The sequence below is a fragment of the Camelus bactrianus genome, chromosome 24 (genome assembly GCF_048773025.1).
Source record: "Camelus bactrianus isolate YW-2024 breed Bactrian camel chromosome 24, ASM4877302v1, whole genome shotgun sequence".
NCBI lineage: Eukaryota > Metazoa > Chordata > Mammalia > Artiodactyla > Camelidae > Camelus > Camelus bactrianus.
Window position 1 is genome coordinate 7,606,943 of NC_133562.1, and position 20,267 is coordinate 7,627,209.

The 20,267-nt window shown below is 34.7% G+C and overlaps 1 protein-coding gene across 2 annotated transcripts in view; it reads right to left on the bottom strand.

Annotated features, from left to right (window-relative positions):
• Nucleotides 1–20,267, bottom strand: part of ROCK1 (Rho associated coiled-coil containing protein kinase 1) — a 106,698-nt gene that overhangs the window by 11,924 nt on the left and 74,507 nt on the right. For both annotated transcript variants that reach the window (XM_045518883.2, XM_010958061.3), the window contains exons 18-27: nt 19,452–19,602; nt 16,817–16,977; nt 14,613–14,797; nt 12,982–13,051; nt 10,763–10,857; nt 7,975–8,140; nt 6,273–6,366; nt 5,762–5,850; nt 2,932–3,120; nt 1,863–2,022 (exon numbers count right to left, since the gene is read on the bottom strand). In XM_045518883.2, coding sequence (XP_045374839.1) covers nt 1,863–2,022; nt 2,932–3,120; nt 5,762–5,850; nt 6,273–6,366; nt 7,975–8,140; nt 10,763–10,857; nt 12,982–13,051; nt 14,613–14,797; nt 16,817–16,977; nt 19,452–19,602 — 1,360 coding nt within the window. The remainder of the gene's footprint in view (nt 1–1,862; nt 2,023–2,931; nt 3,121–5,761; nt 5,851–6,272; nt 6,367–7,974; nt 8,141–10,762; nt 10,858–12,981; nt 13,052–14,612; nt 14,798–16,816; nt 16,978–19,451; nt 19,603–20,267) is intronic.

Sequence of the window (20,267 nt, forward strand, 5' to 3'; positions counted from 1 at the left end):
TGTCCCCTACTTGGTTTGAACTTTGAAAATCTTTAAAGAAAGATCTCTGAAAATACACAGCTATTCTAAATAATATACTCAGAATGGAGCCAGAGAAACACTTTAAAATCTCTTTGCTGACTAATTCCTAAGTGTATTTACTGAATATCTCACCTAAGTCAGCCTATCAAACCGCCTGATGATACTTTGTTTAGTCTTCCTGAATAGGCCAGGATGAAAGATAAAGCTCATCACCTCCCCCTAAACTCATTTTTCAATTCAAACCCTCTAAATAGCATTTACCAATAATGGACAGTCTCTGAAATGCTTAACTTAATACAAAGAAAACCAAGGCCTACATAGTAAGACTTTCTAAACAAAGTTAAAGGGGAATGGTTGAAACAAAGACAAAAAGCCTTGCCAGGATATTTAACCTACACTAGAGCAAGATCTCCTTTAACTAAACAACTCAAGAAATATCTTGAGGTTAATGAAGAAGGAATCTGAACTACAATTTCCGTTGAACAAGTGAAAGAATGTAGCCAAACACCCCTAAAAGTCATACTTTCTTAACTGATGATTAAGTCATACCTTTAGAAAGATGTTTAAACAACATCTGAAGCTAGAGACCCCTGTTAAATGCAAAGTGATCCTCTGATAAGGATGTGCACCTATAATTTCTCAAGATGCAAGAGCTTTCAGAGGGCCAAAAATAGGAAAATAGAAGGAATTTCTTGACCATTGGAGTGAGAAATATTTATTCCCTGCCCTTCCTTTCCCAGGTATCTCATTTTGGGCTAGCAAAGCCACAAAAGAATGAGGGCAGGGTTTACATGGAATACAAATAAGAACAACTGACTTCCTACTTTGAGCCCCACTTTCTTGACCAAGAACAAAACATAAAATTTTCCAAGTAGTCCATCAAATGCTCAAGAAAACAAGTACTATCTGTTAAAATAGAACCCCTATCCTATCAAATGTGCTGCTTCATCAACAGCTTTCTTTTCATGCACTATTCTGGAAATATATTAATTAAAATCTATTTTCAAGTCTAAGACCATGTAAACAAAACTTTCAAAACCCTGAACTAAGAATATGTAGTACATCAAATGTGTGCATGTTGTGTGTATATGCCTTTAAAACCGGAAATGCAGGTTTTAGTATTTCTAAACTATTCATTTCTAAATTGAACCTGTGTGTATTGCTTATCTCTGTTAAAAAGACATAAATATAACTTACACTACAATGAACCCAAGAATGAGGCTGTGTTTATTTTTTAATTGATTCTCCACTGAAGAAAAATAAGAGAAAAGAAAAAGGCTAAAATCTTAGTCACTGACTTTTGCCTTTACTTGTCTCCCTGCTCCCTCTCTGCATTTCCCAATCCCTCTTATCTATTCCTCCAAATTTGAAACAAGCCTGAGTAAAGTTTATCACCACATTAGGTAAGCTTCTATATAGAGCTGCTGTGGTTCTGATTATTAAGAATAGTTCTTAGTTTTAGCACAAAAACACACAAAACATTAAAGAGCTACTACTCATGAAAACATGTACAATTTTCCTTAAAGAGAGATGTGTAGCGGCAGCTTCAACTATCACCACGGAGTTAGGCTGCTCAATACTGATTCATAAACTTCCTCAAGTTTCTATTTAGGTAGAGTCACTCATCTATTTTAATAGCCTAAGACTGTTTATGACTGCTTTTCTTATATAAAATGCACTAAGTATACATATATCATCAGACGCTGGCTATCAGAAACATAAATTCCTTCTTAAGAATCCATGGACAAAATGACAAAGAGGTAGAAAATCAAGTGAAAGAAACTACATTAATTTCCATGATGTTTAAGCAAACTTGAATGAAGTAATAGAAATATCCTTACCTGGAAGGTTTCCATCAGTTTCATCAGCACTAGGAAAACTAGCAACACTTGTAGAATCCGAAAGGTCCAAAAGTTTTGCACGCAATTGCTCAATATCACTCTCTTTGCTAGCCAGCTGCATCTGAAGCTCATTCCTATGTGTGCATTCTTCTACCAATTGCTATTTTAAAAATATATATTATATGAAGAATAAAGATCAAATTTCCAATATTAAGAAATGAAGAATTAATGGAACTATAAAATAAGTAAGCCAGAATTGCTAATACCAAAAATTTACTGTAAATTTCATGAATGTTTACTATCACAGATTTAATACAACTATAAAAATGCAAGTTCTCTCCCTCAGTAATACATTGCTTGGATAAGCTCCTTCTCTCTTTGCTTTAAACAAGTTTTTATTTGTTTGTTTTTTAGATACAAAGCATCAAAAACGAAAAACCAAAACCAAACACCTATTAAAACAACAGAAAATTCTTTTATGGCTTCAAGTGAACTAGTTTAAAAGATATACAAAGCTTCTCAGATGGTAAAACCAAAAATGACGGAGTCAATGCTTGGATCTAAGTCTGTCTAGGATCAAGGACTATGTTCTCAATTTCGTTCTATTAAGCCAGAAAGTATCAAACACTTAAGTCTGATATTTTGATTTCAGAAAAGTGAGTCTTGATTAGAGAAAACACAAAAGCTACAATACTTCAATTCCTCTACCTAAACTATAGTCAATATTATACCAGCCATATTTCAATTTCAGTCTGAAATCAAAGAGGCAAAACCCTTGGTTGTTTCTCAAAAAGCAACATCTCTAATCAAGCAGATGCTAATGGGTAAAAATTAGTCAAGTTATAGTTAATAGGCAACACAACACCTCTCTTGTTTTTCAAGATCGTGGATCATATGACAGTAATAGTAATCAAATTGTGGAGCGTATAAACCTAAGTATGCATTTCATACTAAAAAATCTAAATAAGATTAATAGATAGTATATATATATATATATATATATATATATATATATATATAATAGTAACAATTTAAAATAATTCTACAAACGCACACACACAAACCTTACCGCTTGCATGTCATTCAGTTCCTTCTGATGTTTCACTACCATCTGGTTGAATTTCTCTCTTTCTTGGTTGAGTTCGAGCTGCAACTTTCGATTTTCCTTTTCTTTCTTTCTCAAATCCTGTGTATTAGCTTTCTTTCTATCAATTTTAAAATCTTTCCGATTCATTATTTCTGCCAACTTGTTAACAGCCTATTAAAATATTAAAACGTTATTAATAAGTATCCTTATTGTAGCCGTTCAAATTAAATCTCCACTAAAAATGTATTTTTTCTTTAAAATCTGAAAGCAGGGCTTTTCTCATGTGTGTATGTGAAAAGCAGGAGCACCTAAGGAAGGCTGGGACATGATAACTTGGTGGCATAAGTAACTATTATTGACTTATTGTTCAAATGCGAGAAACAGACAGGCTCGTAAAAATCCATTTATTGTTCAACAGTTATTCAGCATTTATAATACTGTATGTAAAAACTCTGACAGTAGATAGAACACTAGATAGAAGGATAGAAAATACAGTTATGCCCCAGAGGCATCTTAGTCTGGGGGAGGAGCCAGGCAAGCAAGCATTATGGTCCGGATGGCAGGTAAGAAGAAAGAGGCAAGCAGGGTGCTGTGCACGCAGTGCCTGACAGAGACCTGCAGAAGGCAGGGAAGGTTTCCCCGAGGACTTGCTTTTGTGCCCACATGTTTCTTAAAAAAACAAACAGGAGTTGGATAAGCAAAGAGGAAACGGTATTAACGCAAGGAGCCAAGGTACACATTACAATTAGAGGAAATAGTACACAGACAAAAAAAACCCATGATAATTTTTGTCATTTAAACAATTAGGAAAGTAGGGGGATAGGGCACCTGATGGGCCACACTGAGGCCCTTTTGAAAAGGGTTGTAAACATAGCTGAGGCTAACCCTTTTTGCCAGAAGGAAAAAAATACATTCAAAATGAGACAGAACTATTAGAAGCACGTGAAATTAGCTACATAAATCGCAAAACATTAAGACATAGTGTACTCATTCTGCAGAAGTTAAAAGAAAAATCACAGATTTTTCCATCAAGACAGAAAAAGCCCAAACCACTATTGTTTCCATGTAGATCCCATCTAGGATAAAGAGCCCTTGAATAATTGTTTCAATGCACAAAAACTTAGTTCACTGAACACGTAAACACGTATTTGGTTTTTCTCTAATAGTAAATCTAACATGTTTATTGAGAAATCAAATACAAAGGTACATCGTGAAGAAAGTGAAAAGCCCTTGCAAAATCACTCCTCAAAGACCACTTCTGCTAAAGCCCTCTCTCTTCTTTCAATCTGCTGGGTGCATATCCTTCTAGTCTCTTCCTTATGTGTAGTGTAAGTAGGTTACATATATATATATATATTCACATTTAAAGTTGGAATTGTGCCATACAATCTGTGCCACAACTTGCTTTTTAAATTTAATACTTTATCACATATCATGGTAAACACTATTTCTCTATGTCATTACATGTAAATCCACTTCATTAATTTTTAATGATTCCTTTGCATCCTACTGCATACATGTATCATTATTTATCAATACCTCATAGATGGGTGGTTGGGTTATTTTTTTCACTATTAAAAATAATGTTGTAGCAATTATATTTATACATAATTCTTTTGAGCATTTATGGGAGTATTTATACAGGATAAATTCCTAAATGAGCAGGCACTGGATCACAGAACTGCACAAATACTTTATTCTGTTAAATTGTTTTCATATGCATAGACTTTCCCCATGGGCTTATATACTCAAAGCTGCCTATTATAACTCATAAAAATCTGCCAATTTGACTGTCAAAAAGATACCTCATAATTGTTTTAATGTTTATTTCTTGGTTTACTATTGTAGTTGAGACTTTAAAAATTTTTCACTGTTCCTTTTTCTCTCAAATGTCCCTTACTTTTTCTTTTTTCTACTGGATTGTCTTTTTCCTGTCTGCAGATGTTCTTTATATTTTTATATATTTATTTATATTTATTTTATACTTGTATTATATATTTATTTATCTATATATTTTATATATTTATATATTTTATATAAATATATATAAAAATTTACATTTATATATAAATGTAAATATTCTTCCTAGTTTATTTTCCTTCAACTGATGTTCCTTTGGACTTGAACTTTTATGTAATAAATGTCTATCTTTTTCTTCATCTCTGTTTTGGTATAAAGGGAAGTAAAACCTCCACTGAAGGATTTTCAACAGGTATTAAATAAATGCATTTTTGAAAGATTACTCTAGTTGAAGGATTACTCAGAGGGAGAGTAGATTAGTGGCAAGAAGCTATTATTAAGTAGACGGTATTTATTTTACTGTAAAAAATCAAGTGAGGTACACAGTACCTTACGAAGAGTTAAAACTACTGGATAACTTAGTAAAATGACAAGATACCACATTTTAGTGTAAAAAATCTGACCTAGCTGCATAATTTAAATATAAAGCAAAAATGATACATGCACTCCTGTAAATTTCTTACTTACTCTCCATTCTTCTCTCTTGGCTTTAGTCAAGGATGTGGTTTTTCTTCATTAAGTTTTCTGACTGTCAATTACAGGTTTTCTATACAACCTACAACACATTCTCACTAATCAAATGACTAAACGAACTACCTTTCTTAGCTGAAATCCAATTTCCTGAATAAGTCTTCCACATTTAATTAAGAAAAATATTACATTATTTGTTACAATGAAAAGTTTGAACCTTATCATCTCAGTCCTAAGAAAAAGGACATGAAGAGCAAATATTAACTTCTGAAACTATGACACTCAAATCCAAACACATGGAAAAGGCTGAGAGCTTGTATACCTGCGTTTTAAGGGTTCGTTCTGTATTGATATTCTTTTCAAAGACAGCCTTAAGATTATTAATCTCCTCCTCCTTCTTCAATTTATATTCTGTCAACAAATTATATAAAATGTTATTGCATGGAATTAATTAATTTCTGCTTTGCAAATTAACAGTAATTTTATTCAAATTAGTATATACTACATAGCAACTTTTACTAACTTCATTAATTTTTTTCAGTTTCACTGAGGTATAACTGACAAGTAAAAATTTAAGATATTTAAAGTGTACAATGTGATGAATTGATACATGTATATATCGTGAAAGGATCCCTCCAAGTTAATTAACACATCCATCATGTCACATATTTACCTTTTTTTGGCAGGGAGCAGTAAGAATATTTAAGTTCTACACAAGTTATTCAACACATGAAAACAAGTATTTCAAAAACCTAATGCACAACACGAATAGCTAAAGATTTACCTCTGAACTTTATTTAACATTATGATTTTTTTAAAACAATTCTACATACCTTCCTCTGCCTTCCTCATTTTATCCGTTAGCTCTTCATTTTCTTTTCTTAATAATTCAATATCTTTGGTTAGCATGCTGTTCGTTTCCTCTAGCTAAACAAAGCACAGAAAGGTTTAAGTTATATCGTCCCTTTGCTAGTTTCTCATTTAAAGCAACAACTTTTCAAAAACACTTTGCATTTTCTATAGATGAGAACAGGTCAGATACTGCTTAGCTATAAAAATGTTTGATTTCCGGTTTAAAATATGTGGATGTAATTCAAAATATTTTAAAACAATGGTTAGCTTCCAAAAATTATTTCACTGTGTGTGTACATACACATACGAAGGAAAGGAACAAAAGATGTAATGAAAAGAGAACAAGGCTAGAAACTAGGAAATTTGCATTTGGTTTTCTAGTTAGTGACCCTCAGCATGTCAGTCTTTCTGGGTTAGTTTCTTCATCTGAATAATGATGATGAAAATGACAATTTAAAATGTTTGATTGATAACTGTATGGCTATAAGCATGAACAATACCATCTTGGGCCCAAATAGTTCCTCCTCCTGTCCTTTCCCTGACCCTACTCAGGACTGTACTGTGCAAAAAAATAATTTCTCTGTCATCAAGGGCTTTGTAGTTAATAGATATTATTTAGTAATCATTAACACCAGGTGGCCTGTAGGCTCTGTTAGTCCCCAAATAATGATGAAAACCTTTGCTGATGTATTGCTGGTACCCATGAGACTAGTTATCCATTCATAAATCTTGACTTAGGAGTGCACCTTCTTGTTTCTAAGTACCTACCCCCATACCCTAGGTTAACTACAAAATCATCCCTATGGCCCCTTGGTGTGGAGTGTGCAGCTTTGAATGCTTCTGGAACATTGTCTGCCCGATCCCCCCCATGAGCAAGTTACCCTATAATAAACTGATCCACTGATTATATGGAGCTGCCTGCCTTGTTTTTCAGTCTCAAGGTATCCTCTGAGTTTGATAGGAACTTTTCATTCCCTCCATCCTCCAACAATTACTTTGAGTAATGTACTTATTCACCATTCTATTTTTATTGTCTCATTTAATCTTTGTAAAAATCCTGTGGAATAGGTATTATTTCTATTTTATAGATAAAGAATCTGAGGCTTGGAGAAGTTAAAGCAAACTGCCAAGAAAGACCACGAAACTTCTTAGAGGCAAAGACGGGATTTGACCCAGATTCATCTACACCAGAGCACTTGATGGTGGCTTTAACAAGAAGAAAAATCTCTCTAACTCCCCTTTCTAGCCCCACAATCTGTAGACCATAGTATAAATTTCAGGAATGGGTAACTGTTTATAGTACTATTTTTTCTATAATAGATCTATAGATATCCACAAAGAATTTTTCATCTCCTAAGAGTCTCTCTGAATTTTATAGAATTCTGGCCATAAAATCAGTTGTAATTTATTATGATAATAAAACAAATGAATTTAACCTAAGCATTTCTTCACATAAAATATATTAAGATCTATAGCCAGAAAGGGAAAAACCCCAATATACTGAATAATTTCGATCATTAACAATTGCTTTGGATTATATAAACCATGTCATATGTGAGCACAACTTGACCACTGTGTATAAGTAAACACTCATGCACATACACTCACCCTAACACTGTACAATGTGACCTATTTAGGTTTAAATAAATTGTAATCACATAACTTACCTAATATCACACTTACCCGACTAACAGTGTGATCTTTATCTGTAATTTCTTGCCTATTTCTTGAAGCAGCTTTCTTGCTTTCTTGGGTCAATTCAAAATACTGTTCTTCCAGAAGCCCTCGAGCCAGCTGCTCAGACTCGGCTTTTGTTTCTGCCAGATCCAGCTGAGTAGCAAGAGTTTCTCTGTAATAGATTCAAAAGAGAAATGGATATAAACAAATTCAGTTCATTCTTCCAACTTAATCATCTGCTTAAAAACACAATTATATTTAAGCGATGAAAAGAATTAATATTTTATTGTTAAAATGAATCTTAAACTATTACAAACTTTCTATAAAAGTAATGAATTTAACCTCTCACACTTAGAAAAACTGTAAAAGTAAAGGACTCTTTAATCTTGTACCTGCTATTTTGCTTAACTAAGAAAAGGTAATTAAAAAATGGCAAGTAAGACTACTTTTGAAAAGGAATTTGTCGGGGTCTAGAATGAAAGGTAGCATGGCACAGGGGAAAAGTCACTGGCTTGTAAATCAAGAGGCGGGACCTTGGCCCTTATCTCCGTTCTATCACTAATGAATTGGGTGAGGGAACTGGGCAAGTTCCCTACACTTCCTGGAGCTCAATTTAATCAAATCTATAAAACGAGAGGTTTAAACTACATTATTTTTGAGGTCTCGTCCAGCTCTGAAATTGAATGAGATTATGAGGACTCATAAATACATTTGCAAACCACTATAAACTATTCTAGGAATGCTCCTTGGGAATTACACTGTAAAGCTTTTCAGACCTGACATTCAGACCACGACCAGATCACTCCAGCTTGCCTGCTCTTTCCAAAGAGCTGGTCTTCGATTAGCTATCTTGATTGCAACCTCTATACCCAGTAAGTGCTCAATGTTTACTAAATGAATGAATGAATGAATGACTTCCACCTATTTTCTACTAAGAGAGTAATAAAATTTTCTGTCTCAAGACCAAAGAGGAAGATATATTGTAACTACAAAAAAAAAAAAAAATTCACTCACTTATCCAACAAATACTTATTTGCATGTTACTGTGTGCCAAACGCTATTCTAGGAAGTAAGGTATACTGCAGTAACAAACTCCCTGCCCTCAGGAAGCACACATTATTGGGGTGAGACAATTTTAAAAAATGAGTATTACCTATATCGGACTCTTCCCCATATCCCAATCCCCAGAGAAGTTTACTCTCCTTAGTTGCCACCTGGGGAATGTTCTCTGAATCCCACATGGTACGATGAGATATATATTCCTTCACTATGTTCCAACAGCACTTTTCATAACCACATACCTTACTTCTATCTGTCTCTTGACTGGATTCTGAAGCACTTGAAGGTAAGAACCATAACTTACTAATAATTTTATCACCGGCAAGCACGATCAATACATTTCTCTTAAACAGATCAAACAGGGGCCAAAATATCAACCATAACAAACACTATAGTATGTAGCAGACTGGGTGCCCCCTTCACAGTGAATGTATACAAACTGGGATTGCATATTAAACTGTAGATGCCACACAAATGACAGACAACAGACTACACTCTATCCAAGGAGTTTACTACTGTCACAGAGAAAAACCAGAAAATGTAATTCTGTACCTACTTTGGACGTCACCTAATGTATTAAGGATCTAAAATGGTTGCTAAGAACAGAGGCAGGCAAACATTACAAGGCTATTTATGAGGTAGTCTTCTTCCCTCTAAAAATCAGATCTGAATCTGTTTAAGATTAGGAGTATCCAATAAAACTCTCTATGATGACAAAAATGTTCTCCACCTATACTGTCCAATATAGTAGACACTAACCACATATGACTATTAAGCACCTAAAATGTGGCTAGCACATCCGAGGAACTAAAGTTTTAATTTTATTTTAATGAACTAAAGTTTAAATTTCAATGGCTTCATGTGACTAGTGGCTACCATACTGGACAGTGCAACTCTAGATTTAACCACTGATTTGCAAGAAACACAGAAGGATGACGAAAATGTTCAACTAACTATGGAAACAGAATCACCAAAATCATAACTGAGGAAAATGATTCGGTTCCTTCAACAAAGAAGTGTCAGAACAGTGATTACTCTCGTGGTGAGAGGGTACAAGGCCTAAGTAGGAGGGGGGTACAGTGGGCTTCTGAGGTAGATAGCAAGGTTCTGTTCATGGGTGGTGGTTGTAATGAAATTTGTCATGTAATTCATGAAACGGTATATGTTTTGCTATTTTATGCATTTGTTTGCTTCAACAATAAAAGTTAAAACTTTAAAAAGAATTCTTTCAAAGGTAAGGTTATATAGAAAAAGAAAAAAATGATGTAAGAAAACTAGTGTCTGTTCTGACACGATTTAACTATGAGCAGTGGTTACACTTAAACAGCTTCGTAAGATCAGCTCCTTCTAAGGCCTTAAGCACATATGCAATGGAAATTAACCTGTATTATATTACAAAGAAGAAGACCTTAATTACACTTACCTAATAGAAAGTAATGGCTTGCAAATATAGCATGAACTATTTATATACAAGTAGATGTCTGAAGATTGAGAGACCCTTGAAAACAATTTACTGTCACAATTTAATGAATTCCTGTACAACTGTTACAGTGTTAATAGATCAAATTATTTCCTCACCGTAAAGGCAAATTTTAGTCTAAATCTAGTCTGATTTATTCTGAATAAGATTGCTATCCCATTGCCATCAGAATAATGGCACCTCTACTCTCTATCTTTCAAGTTACGAATGCTTTGCTGTAGCACTGATTCTAGTTCTAAAGTAAAATGGACATACTTCTCATTTTGTAGTTCCTGTATCTTCTTTAAATTTTCTCTGTTTTTTTCTTCAATTTCTTCCTTAAGTTCCTTTACCTGGGTTTTATAAAGTGTCTGAAAAATAAGCCATAAGAAGAAATAAGTATTTATGGTGGATTAAGAAAACAAGTTTGGTAGTTTCTTATAAAGTTAAACAACACATGATCCAACAATTCCACTCCGAAGTATTTACCCAAGGCAAACACAAATATATGTATCTGTACAAAGTCTTATACATGAATTTTCATTGTAGCTTTATTCTCTAACTCTAAACTGTAAACAACTCCAGATATCTGTCAACAGATAAATGTTTTAAGTTGTGATATATCCATATTACTCAACAATAAAAAGGAATAAACTACTGATACATACACATGATAAATCTAAAAACTGTCAAGCTGTTTGAAAGAAACCAGGAGCTAAAGAATACGTACTGCCACGTATATGAAATTTTAGAGCAGGTAAAAATAACCAAAGGGACAAAGCAAATCAGCAACTGTCTGCAGACAGAGGTAGGTAGGGAAGATTGACTCCAAATGACCAGGAGAGAATTTCTTTATGGTGAAGGTAATGTTTTTTATGTTGATTTTGGTGGTGGTCACATAGTATACACATTTGTCAAAACTTATCAACTTGTACACTTAAAATGGGTACAACTTATTATATAGAAATTACACCTCAGAAATGTATTACATATTATATTGATTTGGGGAAAACATAAAGAAATGTAGCATGCACTACTTATTTAAATGTTAGATCTATTCTTAAAGTGAATAATGTTAGAGAAACCACTTCTCTTTTGGTTGATGGAGTGGATGGCTGAGAGAGGTAGAAGAAATATCCATAAACACATGAATAACATGTACTTATTACAGAACAAGGATTCTTACAAAACTCACCAGGTTTCTGCCAACTCCATCCATAAATATTTAACAGGTATGAGCAAGTACTAAACCCACACTATGTTACGCACTGCGGTTAGAGAGCAAACCTCCAATCTGAAGTCTCTTTCTTTTTTTTAAACTACCCTTTTAGTTTTTTTTTCTTTTTAATAATACCTAACCCAGTTCTCACAAGCAATGGAGTAAGTCAGAACCACCGTAAGTCATTTGACATCTATCCTAAAAGATGGAGACACTGAATGATCACTCTGTGGAAGCCTAGGATCAAGAAGGTGTGCATGATACTACAGACCACTTTGCAGAAATCAGTACTACACACTTTGAATAATTAAGGTTAACCTACACTCAAGGATAGGGTTTTTCAACAACTTGAATTTTTTTAGATTTAAAAACATATTCCAGTGATGGTATAATAAGCCAAGAAGAAATAGACAAAAAATAGAAAGTTACCATGTTTATTAGGTAGAAGATGAGTGGAGTACAGCATGAAGCTCTTAATCCCATGAACATCTGCAGAGCTCTAAATGTGCCCAGATTTTTTATTGGGGAAACCACTATTTCCAGCATTGTTTACACTTGGTTTCTAGGGCATGTTTACCAATGCAACTCAAACTCCATGCATTTAATTGCACTGCATAAAGCTCACAGGAAATGCGGCTGCCATTGTAATAGTAAGAGCAGCTAGATAAATGTTAGGTTGACATAGCAGAGCACAAGCTTGGCACCAGAAGAAACAAAAAATTCAGAGGCTTCAACAAAGCCTCAAAGCACTAACTATAAATGTTCATCAATAGTAGTAGTGAAAATAACTTGGCCCCCTACAAAGATGAAAATGACTTTTACAGAGAAAAAGCACAACAGATGCAAAAAGTGCACACGGAGCTAAAAATAAGAAAAAGCTCTTGGACATCAGTTATACCTACAACGTATGTAGTTACACCTACAGACATGTATGCATGCAAGCCGCTGCAGTGTGCGTACACGAACCACACATAACACAGGCACTCTAAACCACCAGAGCTTGCTACCCGGCAGACAGAGCCGTTAACAAAGTCCTACGTGTAGCTCTAGTTTGACAGCAATTCTGGAAATATCTGTACAAAAAAGGTCATTTTTTTTTAAAGCTAAACAGACCACAAACTCAGATTCAGAAATGAAATGCAGAGATGGGCACATAAAAAGGGGAGAAAACCACTTTATAGTCATTTGAAAAAGAATCATAGTTCACATTAAAAATCTAAATACCTTGTTTTAAGTCAGGTTTTGAAACAGTCTATATGTTAAAAATGATTCTCACCGAGAAATACTGCTCAGCTTCAAGCTGATCTTGTAGCTCCCGCATCTGTCCTTCATTTCCTCTGTACTGCCTTCAGACAAAAGAGAAAGCAGTCAACAAATGCTCCTATTTATACTGCACTTTATATTGTTCTTTGTTTCTTAAAGTTGCTAGAATAAAAAGGGTTTACTAAATAACCTTTGTTTTTAAAAACCATACTTCATTATACAGGATCACTTTACTAGCTTTATTTGGTTATGCCACCCTGTCTGGTTCCATTTTGCTCCTTATAAAATGATACTATACACAATGTAGAGGGAATACTTGTCACCAAAGGTCACTTTCAGGAGAATATTAATTGTATATTAATCCAAAACGCAAAAGTAAAAATGAAAATTTTTAGAGAAAAGCTTTCTTAGGGATACATTTAAAATGTCTTATGTAGTAAGCAAACAGTTTAAAACACAAAACAATTTAATAAATAAGAATAATTTAATGCCATATTAAGCACAAGGAGGGTGGAAAGAACTAATCAGATAAGGAATAAGAAGGGAGACATTAACAACTGACAAAGGAGGAGTAACAAATAAAGAGGCAAGTACATGTATGGAATACATACAGGTAAACACTGCTCACAGTGAGGAACACAATCAAAAAGACAGAGACAATGCAGCCCAAAGACACAGATATTCAATGATGAATAATTCATCTGTGGCTGCTAGGTTTTCATACTAGATTGTAAGTTTTTTTTATTTTCAGCATATGATTGATAGAAAGTAGATAATAATTATTAGCTGAATGCTAAGTGAAAGTTATTTGGGGAGAAGAAAACTATGAAACACAGTACTTGGTGAAAACTGTGGCTTTAAAAGGGAAAATGAGTTTCACCAATACAAAACTAACAAAATAAAAACTGACAATTTTACCCAAGAATTACTCTATTGTAAATGAAGCTGGCAAGTGAAGGTAACACAACATAAATTTGGAAGAAATAAAAACCACATGATTTGGCATAAGATACATCTATCTTTGATATTAAATTTCTGAAGCATGTCCTTATACAAATTCTAAAATACTGACACCTGGCTTTGTCTCCATTTCAAGTAAGTGGGTACGTCACATCTCAGAGCAGAAGAAGAAAAAGGACATTTTACATTCTGAGATAAACCAAAGAAACAAAACAAAACAAATAAATACACAGGATCATCATGCCTAATTCTAGCCTCCAAAATAAAGAAACCTTGAACATTTCCTATAAGGCACTGAAGACTTAATAAAAAGAAGGTTATTTCTGATTTTTGAAATTCTAGTGTGAAGAAACATGATGACTTCTGTGGATATGAAAATCATACGAAAAACTGTGTTTTCTCCACCATAAACAGACTTATTGTAAAGTCAATACCCTTGATTATGTCCTTTTTTCCCCCTTTACTAATGTATTTTTTATTTAATAAGCCTGTCCTTCTAAAGCCTGAACTCCCCTGCAAGCCTTCTCTGCAAATACATTCTTTTATTCTTTTCTAAATGCCTTTTTCTAAGACTTTCTTTCACAAACTCTAAGTACATAATCTATGCACCCATAAAATATCAAACACATAAACATGCTGAACACAGAAAAGAAAGAAATCAAGAATGTTATTTCCAAGACTTACTTTGTAAGCTGAGCTAACTCAAATTCTAGTAATCTCTTTGCTTCCAATAAAGTATTTATTTCCTGTTTCATCTGCTTTTCTAAACCTTTTAAATTGTCTGCCTCAAATGCTTGAGTCTTCAATTCATTCTGTAACAACAGCCTCTTATTTGATTCCTGCTCCAGTTGCAGAGTTAGATTCTTAACCTGTGAATGAGAAAAATAATTGGACTGTGAATCTCTTTAATAACTTATTTGACATTATTTGAAAAAATACTAATCAAAACTCAAGTACATTATAATTCCTTATACAAAGAGAGAACATTAGTACTCTAAAGAATATTATTCTATGCATTTACTACTGCAGAATTTACTGTTAAGTCAAATTAATTCCCAAGTTCAGGTATGAGATCTGAGGGGGGAAAAGAAATCTGGTTTCTTTGTACTCCAACCTGTATGGAAATTTAGGACTAGAAGGTGAGCATAAAAGCCACTTGAGGGGGGACACTCCTAAATGGTATTTAAATTTCCCTGTTCATAAATGTTTGTGCTCTAATCTACAACCCTCCAAAGTTTACAAAACAGATTGAATATATATTTAATTCAATTCAATGAATATTTATCAAGTACTTATGAGATGTTGGGACTAATAAACTTAAAATTCTTCCAGTGGTTTACAATGCCCTTCACGATCTGCTCTGTTTATTTTTCTATTCCTCCCACTGGCTATCTAAATCCAGTCATATTCCTCAGATCCTCAAATGTGACAAATTCTGTTACTACACAGTTCTTGCACATGCTATTCTTTGTCTTTCCCTCTTCATTTATTCTTTTCTTCAACTTTTTAAATTGGGGGTGGGGGGAGATGATTAGGTCATTTATTTATTTATTAACGGAGATACTAGGGATTGAACTCAGGACCTCCCTGCATGCTAAGCACACACTCTAATCTCTGAGCTATACTCTGCTCCCCTTCCTTCAACTCTTTAATGTCATACCCTTGGTGAGGCGCCCCTCACCTCCCAGACATGATTAGTCCTAACACTCTTATTTGGCATGTCCTCTTTAAATATGTCATGCTTGTAATTACAATTTTAGTATCTGTCTTTCCCTTTGGGTTGTAAGTTCCACAAAAGTCAAGATCATAGCTATCTTATTCAGCCCCCCAACTCCTAGCACAGAGCAGGGCAGATAACAGGGGGTCAAAAGTTATGTTTTCTTAAACAATTAATATTATCTCTCAAATTTTCAACATACACTCTTCCTGTATGTTGGCTCTATTAGGTGTCTGTAATTGCTCTTCCTTCTAGTCCATTCTATATACTGCTACCAGATTAATTTAATACTGCTACCTGAACAAGTGTTTTCATCTACAGCTCCCATTTTAAGTTTTAAAGACTATCACTACTTGACTTCCAAGTTTCCCCCATGACTGTTCAGCATGTCTCTTCTTCTCTGGTCAGGTCAGGCCCCTTTTTGTCCCTCACTTACCTGTTTTCTTAAGTACTCAGTAATCACTCCTTTACCTGTACTTACAATGTTCCCTCTACCCATTCAGGCTCCTGATGCTCAAACTATCACCTTTTCAGGTCTTACTCAACCTTTAAAATATAGGTAGCATCCCATCCTTCCTTTCTGGAGGCGTTCCTCATTAGTCTAGTCTTCTCTTTCTCCCCTCTCTAATTTATGTATGTGGACTAATTACTTTCGGTCTTATAATTTCTAAAGTACATATACTAATCACTAGGATATAATGTCATTTTATCCATTTATTTACTGCTTTGTAAATGTGTACCCTGTGCCTTCTATCAATCTAAGTCAAGCGAGACTCTGCAGCTTAACATTTCTTTTGAAATCTAAGAGCAATGCCCCTCTTTGGGATTACTGGATACCTTATAATAGAGAGGGTTCTGTTTTTGTTTTTTCATATTCTTAAAAAGCAAATGGTCAGTTTCTTCAGGGGAGGACCTGGGACACTTCTGTACAGCTGTGCTGTCACAATGCAAAATGGTGTAAGCCTATGGTGTGAATGTTTAGTAACTATTCGAAGAAAAAAATTCTAGGAGCTGGGGACATACATAGTGGTCACTTTACAGCAGTCAGCACAGATACAAATAGATTATTTCATGCAAATCTCCAAGTTGTTTAAATTACAGATAGTGACTTTTCAGTCATAACAATGATTTTCTCTTTTATAAGATGAACGAAATCTACTATTTTTCTTACTTCATCCTCCATCCTTTCTTTATTTTCAGTCAAATGCTCTAGCTTCTGCTGAGATTGCTTTAGATCAACATCCAGCATGGAGCACTGCTTCTCAACCTGAACGACCCTGTTTTCAGCCTTCTCTCGAGCTTCTCTCTCTTCCTTCAGCTTTTTTTCCATCTCTGTGAGAGAAGAAGTTACAAACGTACATTTAAAGAAAGAGATTATTTTAATACCTTCCACTTTTATGAACTGTGTAAGACGTGGTGGTGCCAAAATTCCCTCCTGTTTTTACCCCAGGACTCTACTAGAGCTCCTCATTATACAAGGTCTAATGTTACGAATTATTTGTGCAGAGGGATCCCTAACGGAAGGGAATCTTGAAAATATAAGACATCTTCCAAATCCAGGCCTTGCCCAATGATATGAGAGATTATTCAGTGCCATTTGCAGACCACAAGGTGGAAGTATAGCTGGAAATAAAAGTGGAGTAACTAAGGAGAAAAATGGAGGTAGATCAGATAAAAGCAGAAATATAAGGTTGTGGTTATTAGTCTATATCTAGTATTGTTCCAGAAAAGTTTCAACAGGTTTAAGGCTGTGACACAAACTTTAATTTATGCAACTCAGATAAACAAGGTTCCATGATAGTATAATACCTATTTTAGTTATTAGCAGAAAATTATCAGTCTACAGTGAAGTTCTTTTCCTTGAGATATGGTAACTAAGGTTCTGAGAGGTTAATTTTCTATGGTCCTGCAACTCCTAAGTTGCACTATCAGGATTCAAATTTAGTAAGTCTGGGTTTTCACTTTCAGAGACTGCTCTCTAGGTGCCAAAACAGAAGCCATCAGAATGGAGCTTCCCCATCTTGCCCCCTGGACTCAGAAACTCACCTGCATCAATACAGTCACCACCTCTTAATCTCTGTCTCTCTAATCAAACACACGTCCATTCACTTCTTTTCTGGACTTTGTTCTTTCAATTATTTCATCCCTTTCCTGCCCCCTCAAATTTCTCCCTCCCAACCAAACCATATCCATCAACAAAATAATTTATTCTCTCTCCTAAAATACCCTCCACTGATCTCATATCCCTCCTTCAGCTACTATCCCATCTCTGTTCACAGCCGAACTCCTGAAAAAGTTGTCCACATGTACTATCTCCAGTGCTTCACCAACTACACATGCACCTCTTTCCTGCTGGCTACTATCCCCATGCCACTCCACTGGAATTGCTCCTCGTGTGGTAACCACTGACGTCCACTGTGCAAAATTCAGAGGACACATAATGTACATGCCTTCACCTTCACTGACCTTAGCAGAATTCAACATACTGAACAAGTTCCTGATTTTTTTCAATAACTTACTCCTTGAGCTTCTAATACCCTACTCTCTTGGTTTTCCCACTACTTCTTTGGCTGTTCTTTCTTGGTTTCCGTTGTTGGCTTCTCCTCTCCTACAGGACCTCCAAATGTTCACCTGCCTCAGGCTCCATTGTAATTCCTCTTCTCTCCTGTCCTTATTCTTCCCTTAGCTGATCTTACCAGGTTCTACATATGGCTGTGTGCATGACTTCTCAATTGATGCCTCTCCCCTGAGCTCCAGACTTAGATATAACTGAATATTTGACTGACTATCTGACATCACCTAGATATCTAATACACTTTTCAAAGTTAACATATCTAAAACACATACCTTTATTCCCCTCCTATCCTACTCATCTCAATCTCAGTATGCATTACCATCCATGTAGCTATTAAAGTGACAAGTCTGGGTCTTTCTTGATTCCTTTTCTCTCTTTCCATCCAATTCATCAACCATCTCTTGTGCTCTGTATCTCTGCTTCTTTCCACCTTATTACCACCAATGCCTATAGCCTGTGGCCTTCTAACTGATACCACTTTTTATACAATTAACTCTCTCAAAAGCATGCTCCACACAGCAGCAGGAGAGGTCTTTTAAAAACATAAACTACACATCCTAGCACAGCTAAAAAGACTACCCTGGCTTCCCTCTATTCTTCAAATAAGAATATCAAATTTACCATATTTTCTGCATAGAACATACTTCCTCCTGCTTTTTAAATGGCTGGTTCATTCTGACTTTCAGTTCTTACCTCAAATGTTATTAACTCAGAGAGGCCTTTTCTTAGAACCCCATCAAAGGTAGCACCACCTAGAAATCACCATATTGTATTTTCTTCACACCAATGATTAAATCTACCTATTTTCATTTATTCACTTTTTTGTCTATCTTCACAACCAGAACACACTGTCTAAGAGAAAGAGTTCTTGTCTTTTACTTTCTGCTGTATTTCCAGTTGTGCCTGGTCCAAAGTAGGCAGGCAATTATTAACACACTGAAATAAATAAAAGTAGTTCAATATGACAGAAGCATGGTGTACACATAATTAAGTACAGAGCAGGGAATAGAGAGTAGTAGAGTAAGGGAACTAACAGGTGACACTGTGATTTTTAAAAATGGAAGGTACCAAACAAGAAAAAAGGAGGATACCCTTACCCTTTTCCTAGATCATCATTTACTATTTCTAAGAGTTTAAACTACTATAAAATTAAATTTTGATCAAATTAAAAACTTCTTGTTGGCATTATTTAAAAACTAATCACGTAGAAAATATTAAAACTGACACTTACCACACATTGCAACAGACTTTGCCTCTTCAATAGACTGATGTTTGTCAGTTAAACGAGCTTTGGTTACTTTATGTTCATTTACCTCTTGCTCTAACCGTTGTTGTAACGATTTAAGCTTGTAGTTTAAATCTATCTCTAAATTATTCTTTTCCTGTAAAATGAGAATGAGAGTCATGTAAATATGCTGCGCAAAAGGTACATCATTAAATCTTACATTATTTAATATCCCATAAGAGATAATACATGAATCACACTGGCTTAAAATGTGACACCATATTTACTTAAAAGATTTCTATTCAGGATACAACTTTATTTTTATACTTTCTTATGGATTTCACACTATCTATAATGTCTTACTTTAAAAACCACAACAAGTACATATAACTAAAAGCAAAACATCATCTTTTCTTAACTCACCCCCACCCCCACCCCCATTTGGATCATTAGCCACGGCTGATGGCAGGGCAGGGTTGTGGTACTGTTACATTCGGCAGGGTTCACTGTGAGGATTAGAAATTAATAGGACAGTTCTTCAGTCCATTTAAACATTGCTGCTACCATTAAAAAATTAATTATCTCTATTTACATAAGCATTTACACCTAAATTTTTGTTGTTTTGACAAAAGATTAAGTCCAAATGTATTCCATTTCTATTTGGGTGCTTTTACTCTTCTTCTTTCATCCTATTTCCACATTTGAACCAGACTGAGACATCAAAAAGCTATTCGGAATGTTACAAAATATGTCCAAATGATAAGATAAGTGGTAGATTTTCTGATCATTTGTCTGAGGATCTGATAAACCTACAACGTTTCC